We start from the raw sequence: 12,677 nt of genomic DNA on the forward strand, positions 1-12,677 counted from the left end.
AATATAATGTAATATAATATAATATAACGTAATATAATATAATATAATATAACGTAATATAATATAACATAATATAATATAATGTAATATAAAATAATATAATGTAATATAATATAATATAATATAATATAATATAATATAACGTAATATAATATAACATAATATAATATAATGTAATATAATATAATATAATATAATATAATATAATATAATATAATATAATATAACGTAATATAATATAACATAATATAATATAATGTAATATAATATAATAATATAATATAATATAATATAATATAATATAACGTAATATAATATAACATAATATAATATAATGTAATATAATATAATATAATATAATATAATATAATATAATATAATATAACGTAATATAATATAACATAATATAATATAATGTAATATAATATAATATAATATAATATAATATAACGTAATATAATATAATATAACATAATATAATATAATATAATATAATATAATATAATATAATATAACATAATATAATATAATGTAATATAATATAATATAATATAATATAACGTAATATAATATAATATAACGTAATATAATATAACATAATATAATATAATGTAATATAAAACAATATAATGATAATATATTGATAATATAATAATATAATATAACGTAATATAATATAACATAATATAATATAATATAACGTAATATAATATAATATAATATATAATATAACATAATATAATATAACATAACATAATATAATATAATATAACATAATATAATATAATGTAATATAACGTAATATAATATAATATAACATAATATAATATAACATAACATAATATAACATAACATAATATAATATAATGTAATATAATATAATATAACATATAATATAATATAGTATAACATAATATAATATAATGTAATATAATATAATATAATATAACAATATAATATAATATAACATAACATAATATAATATAACATAATATAATATAATGTAATATAATATAACATAATATAATATAACATAATATAATATAATATAACATAATATAATATAATATAACATAATATAATATAATATAACATAATATAACATAATATAATATAACATAAAATAATATAATATAATATAATATAACATAACATAACATAATATAATATAATGTAATATAATATAATATAACATAATATAATATAACATAACTTAATATAATATAATATAATATAATATAACATAATATAATATAACATAACTTAATATAATATAACATAATACAATATAATATAATGTAATATAATATAATATAATGTAATATAACGTAATATAATATAACATAACATAATATAATATAATATAATCATTTATTTATTTTCTTTTCGGCTTAGTCCCTTTATTAATCCGGGGTTGCCACAGTGAAATGAACCGCCAACTATTCCAGCATATGTTTTACGCACCGGATGCCCTTCCAGCTCCAACCCATCTATGGGAATAATATAATACAATATAATATAATGAATTCCCAAGGATCATGTAACACTTCAATAATGTGTCTGAGGAGATGATGTTAAAAATTAGAATAAACTGCATTTGTATCTCAATGGTTTAACCCAAATTTTGGGGAGAAATGACGCAGGTCATGATTTTGCCAAGTATGGTGAGATCCTGGATTTATATAAATGTTGATCCTGGAACATCATTTTTGTTCGATAAATGTAATCCATACCTATTCCCTGCCCCTAAACTCAACCATAACTGGAAATTATTCCCAAAATCAGAGGAGAATAATAGTTGGATAACAATCATCTAAGAGCATAAACCTAACCGCAAGCCTAATTTTTATTTCTGGTCAAGCCCGACATTCATTCATTTGGACAATAGAACTATATTTTATGTTTTATTCATTGTAATAGATGAATAAAGGATGTTTTTTTTTATTATTTTACATTAGTTTCCTCATGTTATTACTTGTAAAGTGTTGGAAAAAGTGACTTTTGAAAGTAATGCATTACACTTTTGAGTTACTCCCAGTTACTTAAGTTACTTTTTTATGGTCAGTAATGAATTACGTTAATTCTGCGTTACTTTTTTTTTACCTGACTGAGGCTTGATCTCTTTCAGAATTGCAGGGTTTTCTTCCTCTTTATTTAAATTGAGGAGCTCTGCAATTAACAACACACTTTACAACCTTCATTTACCTTTAAAAAACATTGAAATAATGATGAAGGATAATGTCATCTGAGAACTTCCTGAGCTATACATGCCATATATAGAGAGATTATTAAAAGTTTAAAGCAATGTGTTTGCTACTTTTGTACATTTTGTCTTATTAGTAGACCCACACAGAGTCTGTGCATGCAGAATTCTGCAGATTTGCCACAGATTTTTAACAAAATTCTCAGCAGAAATAGCAAAAAACAGCCGCAGACTCCATCTGGCCCTACTTATTAGTTAAGTAAATTTGAGTAAAATTTAAGTATCACTGTCCATTGAGACTTCCTTTTCTTCGATGTTTTCAAAATAATGAGATTACTTCCATCACAGAAATGTAAGGCTCTCAACATGACTAAGTTGATTTAAACTCAGCAATTCATTTGAAAGCTCATTCATTTAAGTACAAAGTAACTTGCATTACATTTTTTTTTATAAATAACTCAAATATCCATTGGCTCAGTCCCTTATTTATCAGGGGTCGCCACAGTGGAATGAACCGCCAGCTATTCCGACATCTGTTTTATGTTCTTCCAGCCACAACCCAGTATTGAAATACACACATGCATTCTCACATTCACACCTGCACTACGGCCAATTTAGCTTACCCAATTCACCTAGTGCATGTCTTTGGACTGTGGGGGAAACTCAAATATTATTATTTAATTTTTAAAGTTATGCATTACTTTACTCGTTACTTAGAAAAGTAATTTTATTACGTAATGTTCATTACTTGTAATATGTTACCCCTAACACTGCTGGTAAACAGTACATCATGGCTGGATAGTGTCAGTTTCATACTAAAGAAATCGAATGGGAATATGAAGGGGAAATATTTCACTCATGCGAATGTATAGAAGTGGCATTAATTGTGGGCAATTTACATCGAAGAAAATACTTGAGTGATATTTTCCATTCGTTTCACTGATTACATTTACATGGACATCAGTAATCGAATGATCTGCCTTAATCTGAATAAGACAATAATGTGATTAAGGCGTTTACAGGAGTTTTTGAACGTTCCTTTCATGATCCCGTTATTACGTTGACCGAGAGAGCTCAACGCGCTGCAGTTTAAGAAAGCACATGCGAATACAAAAAAACACCAGCAAATAAAGAAACGATCTTCAGCAATGTGACAGCACACATGTTGCAAATTGGTCACAACACAAACAAGTGAAGAAACGCGCAGACGGACATGACGGACCCTGCTGAGATATGGATGTGTTGTTATGTCGTGTAATCAGGATATTAAAATAAACGAAAAACAACTCACCTTTCAAAGACCACCAACACTTTACAGAGCACATCCATATCTCAGCAGGATCCGTCATGTTTTTATGTCCCCTAGAAACATTTCCGTTGTGTTACGTGGATATTTGCAAGAAGTGTTGTGACCAGGCTTGGGCGGAAATTCGGTAATATAGTATTCCGCAGGATCTAAAAATAGCAACGGTGTCAGTTTCAATACCGTTGTACCGTCATAAAAACAATGCACTTAAATAGGAGACAAGTATTAAATATTATTTATTTAATGCCTAAAATGTTCGTAATTGTCATCACGGGACAGTGTGGAGGAGAGAGAGGTGAGGTAAGATGGCGAGTCGCGCATCAAGTGACCAGCTCTCGAAAAAGAACACAACCTCTGCAGTTTGGCAGTATTTCGGGTTTCGACCGAACGAAATACTTATACTTGTTTCTTTTATTCCTGTTTATGTAAAGCACTTTGAATTGCCACTGTGTATGAAATGTGCTATATAAATAAACTTGCCTTGAACTTGCCTTGAGAAGGGAGACGTAAATACGAACTAGAGGTCTGCATTCCCGCTGCTGTACCACAGGAGCCGCAGGACCCGACCAGATTTCTTGCTGTGCAGGAATAAATTTCCGAATAAAGCGCGGGAGTCGGTAACTCTGGTGTAATTTGAACAGGTGCGTGTGTGGTTTGGTGACGCTGTCTGAGCCTTACATCATAAAGCTACGGTCACACCGGGCTTTGTGTGTGCGAAATTCTGTCGTGCGGTGCTGCGAAAAGGGGCGGGATTAAACAAGATGATTAGACATTTAAAAAAGCGAGCGATTGCTCCATGCTTTAAATATCTGTCCAGAGAGGTCATGTTTTCATCATCGATTGGTCTCACGCAGTCAAGTGATGCGATTTCGCAGGTCAGAGTTCACCAAGATTGAACTTTGCACTTCAGCAACATGCGAAACTTGACGCATGACCCCGCGTTTCCGGTCTGACGTATTCGCGTGCGTATGAATGGAAGTCTATGGGAAGAAAAGTCAAGTGTGGCCGTAGCTTCAAGGTGCGGTCACACTTGACTTTTCTTCCCATAGACTTCCGAATACGTCAGACCGGAAACGCGGGGTCATGCGTTAAGTTTCGCAGGTTGCTGCGGTGCAAAGTTCAAGCTTGGTTAACTCTGACCTGCTAAATCGCATCACTTGACTGCATGAGACCAATTGAGGATCAAAACATGACCTCTCTGGACAGAAATTTAAAACATGGAGCTATCGCTCGCTTTTTTAATGTCTAATCATCTTGTTTAATCCCGCCCCTTTTCGCAGCGCCGCACGACAGAATTTCGCACACACAAAGCCCGGTGTGACCGTAGCTTAATTGTTTTATTTTGCACGGTAATTCCGGATACCGAGGTAAAATAGGGAGGCGGTTTGACGGTATCAAAATTTGGATACCGCCCAAGCCTAATTGTGACCAATTTGCAGTGTGTTTCTTCACTTGTTTGTGTTGTGACCAATTTGCAAAACGTGTGCTGACAAATTGATGAAGATCGTTTCTTTATTTCCTGATGTTTTTTGTAATTGCATCTGCTTTCTTAAATTGCAGCGGTTAAGCTGCGGTCACACTGGGCTTTTCTTCCCATAGACTTCCATTCATACGCACGCGAATGCGTCAGACCGGAAACGCAAGGTTGTGCGTCCAGTTTCGCAGGTTGCTGCGGTGCAAAGTTCAAGCTTGGTAAACTCTGACCTGCAAAATCGCATCACTTGACTGCGTGAGACCAATCGAGGATCAAAACAGGACCTCTCTAGACATAAACTTATAGCTTGGAGCAATCGCTCGCTTTTTTTAATGTCTAATCATCTTGTTTAATCCCGCCCCTTTTCACAGCGCCGCACGACTTTCTCTGCCACCGTACGTTTTACATGTTATAACACATAATTCGATTAACGTCATTGTGCCACCAGACAATCCACGTTTCCTCCGGAGTTTCATGTAATTTCGGATCTTTCATTTTTAATTTGTCGACTTTAACTGGCGTTTGGTTGTTCATGCATGCCCCCTTGACAATCAAGATATTGGATGCGAGTATGAACTGCTTGAAGAGTGTTGTTTTAATGGAATTTAATACCGCACGCTGTATGAGAAAAAAACTCTGCATTTCATGATGCAGGTGTCTCTGGTCCTTTACTGACTCGCTAGGTGCAGAGAATAGTGTCAAACGGCATCTATATATGAAATCTCCTGTTGCAAAACGCTCCGAAAAGTCCTACATGAGGGTAATAGTTTAAGGTGTTTACATGTCTGTGATGCACTTCAATAATGCGACTAAAATCGGCATACTCCACATGTCTTAATCTGATTTCTGTTTAGCTCGATTATGACCTTAATCAGATTAAATTAATCAAAAATCGCTGTAGACTCTTAATCAGAGTATTGTCTTAAGCGCAATAAAATTGGATTATTGGTGTCCATCCCTGCTGAAAAAAACATCTTAAACCAGCCTAAGCTGGTTGGCTGGTTTTAGCTGGTTTGACTAGCCTGGTTTTAGAGGGGTTTTGGCCATTTCCAGGCTGGTTTCCAGCCATTTCCAGCCTGGTCTTAGCGGGTCAGGCTGGAAAATGACCAGCTAAAACCACCTTGAGCAGCCAGGTTTAAGCTGGACATAGCTGGTTTGGGCTGGGCTCCCAGCCTGGCTAGGCTGGTTTTAGCTGGTTATCTTCCAGCCTGACCAGCTAAGACCAGGCTGGAAATGGCCAAAACCCCTCTAAAACCAGGCTAGTCAACCAGCTAACCAGCCTAGCCTAAGCTGTTTTTTTCAGCAGGGATGTAAACGTACTCACTGAAAGCTTAATCGTGATTGTTTTGAATGAAAGATAACTAAGATAAACAGAGTAGATCTCTTGTCACGGCCTTCTTTGCTGATAATTAACAATAATTTTGACCATGACCATGCAGTGTGCATACATATAATCATGTGTTTTAGTAATCAAGTTATACACTGAATCAGCAAACGTCTTTACTCTTACAGTCGGCGTCTGTGAGATGGAAGAGTGCTTAAGCAATGAGGTTAAAAGCTATACGCTATGATTTCTGCCAGATTGGCACTCACTTGGCCTTAAACCAAATTTAATTAGCCGTACGTTTAGCGATGTGAATAAGCTTTGCATGTTAAGCCTGGCATGCTGAAGTCTGCCTCGGATAGCTGTGGCCTACATTACAGTCATAATTAATTTAGTGGTGTATGATTTATGCTCATTTTGTCATCTAATATGGCTAAAACTCTGGGCTTTCAGAGCAGTCATGATATTATAGGGGGACTCGTGTTTCCTAATAAAAACTTTAATCATGTGGATTAATTTCTGTTAAGATAATAGACTTTAAACATAGTTATTTTAGATGACAGCAGTGCGCTGACCGACTCCAGCACACCCACCTGATTTAAGCTCATATCAGTAACTGAGGCTCAAGTCTGTAATTATGACCTCACGATTAGCATTTCTCCAGACAGCCGAAAGATGTTAATAAGCAGCTTCTTCAAATCACAATGTATCCCATTCATAGCTATGCTTTCATTCAGTTCTGTACAGCAATTATTCAAAACAACAGCAGGAATCTAAAATGAGTGGGTCATCCTGCCTGATGAAAAATGAATGTGGGACTGATGCAATTCAAGTGCAAGAGCAGCAACTGGGTACATTCACAGCACACAGCCTGTTTATATATATATATAATCATTCATTCATTTTCTTTTCAGCTTAGTCCCTTTATTAATGCGGGGTTGCCACAGCGGAATGAACCGCCAACTTTTCCAGCGCATGTTTTACAAAGCAGATGCCCTTCCAGCTGCAACCAATCTCTGGGTAACATCCATACACACTCATACACTACGAACTTGAATTTAGCTTACCCAATTCACCTATAGCGCATGTCTTTGGACTGTGGAGGAAACCCACGCAAACGCGGGGAGAACATGCAAACTCCACACAGATACACCAACTGACCCAGCTGAGGCTCAAACCATGAGTTCTTGTTGTGAGGCAACAGCACTACCTACTGCGCCACCGTGTCGCCCCATATTTATATATATATTTATATATATATATATATATATATATATATATATATATGTATGTATGTGTGTATATATATATATATATATATATATATATATATATATATGTATATATATATATATATATATGTATATATGTATATATATATATATATATATGTATGTATGTGTGTATATATATATATATGTATATATGTATATATATATATATATATATGTATATATGTATATATATATATATATATGTATGTATGTGTGTATATATATATATATGTATATATGTATATATATATATATATATATGTATATATGTATATATATATATATATATATGTATGTATGTGTGTATATATATATATATGTATATATGTATATATATATATATATATATGTATATATGTATATATATATATATATATATGTATGTATGTGTGTATATATATATATATGTATATATGTATATATATATATATATATATATATATATATATATATATATATATATATATATATATATATATATATATATATATATATATATATATACACACACACACCGGAGCACCCTCAGGAAATCCACACGAACGCGGGGAGAACATGCAAACTCCACACAGAAATGCCAACTGAAATGCCAATCTTATAATATAGTTATTTTCACTCAATATTGTACAATTATTTGCTAAATTCCTTCACAACACTTTCAAATAGGAGTTGATAATAACAATACAGTTTAGATATGTATATGTATATATATATGTTTTGTCTGTTGCCTGTTTCTAATTATAATCAAAATATGTCATATTAGCGTATGTGTATGTCAAAATAATTGACATTTATTGTGACGGCAGGTTGACTGTTCCAATATGGCGGACGCGTCGATGTTTTGAATTAAGCTTCTACACATACATACCTCTAACTAGGCACCATTTCAGTAGTTGTTTGCTCTTTGCAACATTGCAGAATATTAAACTACACGTTATGCATGATAGTTCAAAGAAGACCGAGAACCACATTTCGTGGTTATCTTACATGACTCGAAAGACCTGAATCTTTTGTGAGTCAAATATATGACCAGTGTAGTTAATTTACAGTCATTGAGTTCGATACACGAACCGAAAACAAATGACTTTTTACTTTTGAGTCCATATTTTTAATCATTTTAATCAATATTAAGTATTGTTCTGTACAATTTTCTCCATTAGCAGAGAGATAGTGTATTATCAAATCCAAGTTTATGCAGGAAAAATAAACCTAATTAATCGTGATCTAATAAACTAATTAATTGAGAGTTGATGAATCAGAAACTGTAAAAGAATTTACCAAATAATTGTAAAATATTGAGTGAAAATAACTATATTATAAGATGTAAGATATATCTTAGGCAACACGGTGGCGCAGTAGGTAGTGCTGTGGTCTCACAGCAAGAAGGTCGCTGGTTCGAGCCTCGGCTGGGTCAGTTGGCATTTCTGTGTGGAGTTTGCATGTTCTCCCTGCGTTTGCGTGGGTTTCCTCCGGGTGCTCTGGTTTTCCCCCACAGTCCAAAGACATGCGGTACAGGTGAATTGGGTAAGCTAAATTGTCTGTAGTGTATGAGTGTGTATGGATGTTTCCCAGAGATGGGTTGTAGCTGGAAGGGCATCTGCTGTGTAAAACATATCCTGGATAAGTTGGCGGTTCATTCTGCTGTGGCGACCCCAGATTAATAAAGGGACTAAGCCAAAAAGAAAATGAATGAATGTATCTTATAATATAGCTATTTTCACTCAATATTGTGCACTCACAATATATTTCACTCAATATACTGTATATATATATATATATGTTCATGTATATGTAAAAACAATGCACACTCTTTCCAGCAGATTTGCTCCAACCAATGTGAGTTGAACAAAACTGGTGTCTTAAAGGGATAGTTTGGCCAAAAATAAAAATCTACTCATTCATTTACACATTACTCATCCTAAAGTTTTTTTTTTTCGTTTGTTGTTGAACACAAAAGCAGATATATTGAATAATTTTAAAAACCAGTAGCTGTTGGTATCCATAATGGGGGGAAAATACTATGGATGTCAGTGGCTACCAATTTACAACATTTCTCAAAATATCTTCTTTTTGTGTTCAACAAAAGAAAAAAAACTCAAACAGGTTTAAAAGAAGTGGAGAGTAAATGATGACAGAATTTCATTCATTCATTTACCTTCGGCTTAGTCTCTTATTTATCAAGGATCGCCACAGCGGAATGAACCACCAACTATTCCAGAATGTTTTACACAGCAGATGCAGCAACCCAGTACTGGGAAACACCCAAACACACTCGCATTCACACACACATACACTACGGCCAATTTAGTCCATCCAATTCACTTAAAGCACATGTCGTAGGGAAACCGGAGCACCCGGAAGAAACCCACGCCTACACGGGAGAACATGCAAACTCCACACAGAAGTGCATGCTGGCCCAGCCGGGAGACAAACAAGTGACCTTGCATTGAGGCAACAGTGCTAACCATTGAGCCACCATGCCGTAGATAACGGATTTTACATTTCTAAAAGATCTTCATAATCATGGACACAAACTTTCCAGGAAGACGTTAACGCACTATTAGTTAAACTGTAAAATAAGACTACAGTAGCAAGAAAAAAAACTTTATTCAAAAAAAATGTGTCTTCAGTAATTTTTCCTGCAATATTATACAAATATCTGAGATGCATGTGAAATTATGATTGACCAACCTGATATTGTCAGCAGATTTTTTTGTTTGTTGTTCAGAACTCAAAGTTTCCTCAAAGTTTCCTTCACCTGAGCTGTTTTTGCAAAAAAAAAAAAAAAAAGTGAACCAGTTTAATCAGTTGCATCACACATCGCCAAAAGAAACAGAACTGCACAGCCTTCAATATGGAGTCACACATATAAAAATACAATAGTTGAAAGTGCAAAAACAAAGGGTTGAGGTGTCAGAGGAACGACAGGTTATTTGACAAACAATAGACCGTGAGATAAAGCAGAACACTGAAAGTTCCACCTATTGTTCTCCTTCCTTGCATTCATTATAAAGGCTCACGAGTCTTAGAAAGCAAAAGATTTGGTCAAGGGCTTTTCTGCTGGAGTTTCTGTGAGGCCGTTCCAGTTTTACTCAGCTCTTCCTGCCGCTGTCTGGCCTGCAGCTCCTTTACCTCAGCCAGAACTTCTTTAGCTTCTCTCCAAGATGAAATGGCCTCCTGTAAGAGGCGTTCGGCAGCCGCCCTCCTGCTGTCCCAATCCAAAGCCTCACCCAGAGGAGAATCCCCACCTTTCATGTTCCTAAAATTTGGTGAATAAGACATCTGATAAAAATCTGTAGACTTCATATGCGGCGAATTAGAGCCAGTGGACAGAGGCGACTGTGAACCTTTGATGTGAGTCAAATCGATGCACTTCATATGAAGCGAACTCGACTCTTTTGAATCAGGTGAATCGATGCTTTTGGAGCGAAGCGCGTTCTTGGAAGACTTGAATCGGGGGGAGTCTTTTGACTTCGCATGAGGCGATTCTTTGCTTTTGGAAGTGGGTGAGTCTTTTGCGCGCACTGAGGGTGAGTTTGCACTGTGGGGTGAACTTGAGCCCTTGGAGTGTGGCGAATCCGAGCCCTTTAGGTGGCGCAGACGAGGAGAGTCGATTCCTCTCAGGTATGGATACGATCCCATCCGTCCACGATGGGGTTCCTGTTCCTGAATCTGAGCCAGCAGTTCTTGAGTCCTCTGCAGCCGCTGCGTGATCAGATCCTGCAGGTGTCCCGTGGGACTCGGAGTATTCTTCTTAGGTTTTCGCTCTCCTCTAGATAAAGCGTCGTCCATGGAAGCACATCGGTTGCGTCCCTGAGCAAACTTCTTTTTATTTTGGGGTGTGCGAGGATGGTCTTCGTGACCCCAGGTGAGGTCAGATTTGCGCGGGAGGCTGCTGGTTTTCTCCTGGGCTTCTGTAATGGAGGCTGGCGGCCTGGAGGCATCGGTGCCAGCACGTCGACGGCCTGGAGCCAGCTTATCCAGGCTGACCTGATGGTCCTTCAACCACTCATCTTCATCCAGCAAAGCAGCGTCTTCCTCATTTACCAAGTCCAGGGTCAGCATTCCATCTGAGGAGGCAGAGCCCTGAAATACAAAAATAATAAAACACTTTAAATTGACCCTTCGCTAAGCCACACCCAAAAACCACCATCCACCAATCGTGGCTTAGCAACCGTAGCTATGCGCAGGGGCTCTGTCAAGCTTTCGAGCGAGGGAAACAGACCAAAGCGTTGTGCATATGGATTGTGCACATCTGATACCCGGTATCCTTAAAGTTTGGACGGGATGGTGGAATTTTTTCCCTTTTCAGAACCAAAAACCCCAAGAGGAGAAGCTGTGTGAGGGGCGCTAAAGGAGCGGAGATAAGTTGGTTTTGTTTTGATATTCCTGACATATTCAGTGACCGACGACAATAACTCACACACCTCTTACCCTAAACAGATCTAAACTGTGTTTCCTACAAAAATACAAAGCAGGTTCTGTTTCCCAGCGGTCTTTTTCTTTCTTTTCCGCTCGATCTTATGAGTATTGCTCCGTTTAAGGCTTCACTATAGTAACCTAGTCACACTAATAGCGAATAGGTCATAATGACATGAGTTATTGATCTGGAAAATACGAATCTGCAAATCTGTTGCTAACTTTACTGAACTTCATGTTTCCATCTATTTCAGGCTACGAATATTTGAAATTACAAATCAACAGAACAAAACCGAGATGTGATCACAAACTGAGCACTTGCGATCAATATATTTTACCAGCAGCTGTTTTTCAGTCATTTATAAAGGGCACACAAACATACTGACAGTAATAGGTAACTTACTGTACATTGTTATGGGTCAATGATGCTAATATTCGGCACAAATCCATCAATTTCCACTTTCTGGCTGCTCTTTCTATGAATGAACTATGTAAAAGCACTGTCCATGCGTGTTTCCTCGTCGATTAGTAACCCAACAATTAATCTATCAGGCTTTTTGGCTAAAAATAGAGAAATCACGGTTTAATTAGTTATTATTAGATAATTTTTTAATGTCACCTCTCCTGCTGTGCATGAGCTAAGCTGTTGAATGGTTAGCGTATGAGGTGGCTAGGCT

General features: G+C 35.5%; 1 protein-coding gene across 1 annotated transcript in view; it reads right to left on the reverse strand.

Moving 5' to 3' along the window:
* Window positions 1-10,209: 10,209 nt before the first annotated feature.
* plekho1a (pleckstrin homology domain containing, family O member 1a) overlaps window positions 10,210-12,677 on the reverse strand; it is a 34,216-nt gene continuing 31,748 nt past the window's right edge. The window contains exon 6 of the mRNA XM_056479941.1: window positions 10,210-11,667. Coding sequence (XP_056335916.1) covers window positions 10,627-11,667 — 1,041 coding nt within the window. The 3' untranslated portion in view covers window positions 10,210-10,626. The remainder of the gene's footprint in view (window positions 11,668-12,677) is intronic.

This window comes from Danio aesculapii, chromosome 19 (genome assembly GCF_903798145.1).
Source record: "Danio aesculapii chromosome 19, fDanAes4.1, whole genome shotgun sequence".
NCBI lineage: Eukaryota > Metazoa > Chordata > Actinopteri > Cypriniformes > Danionidae > Danio > Danio aesculapii.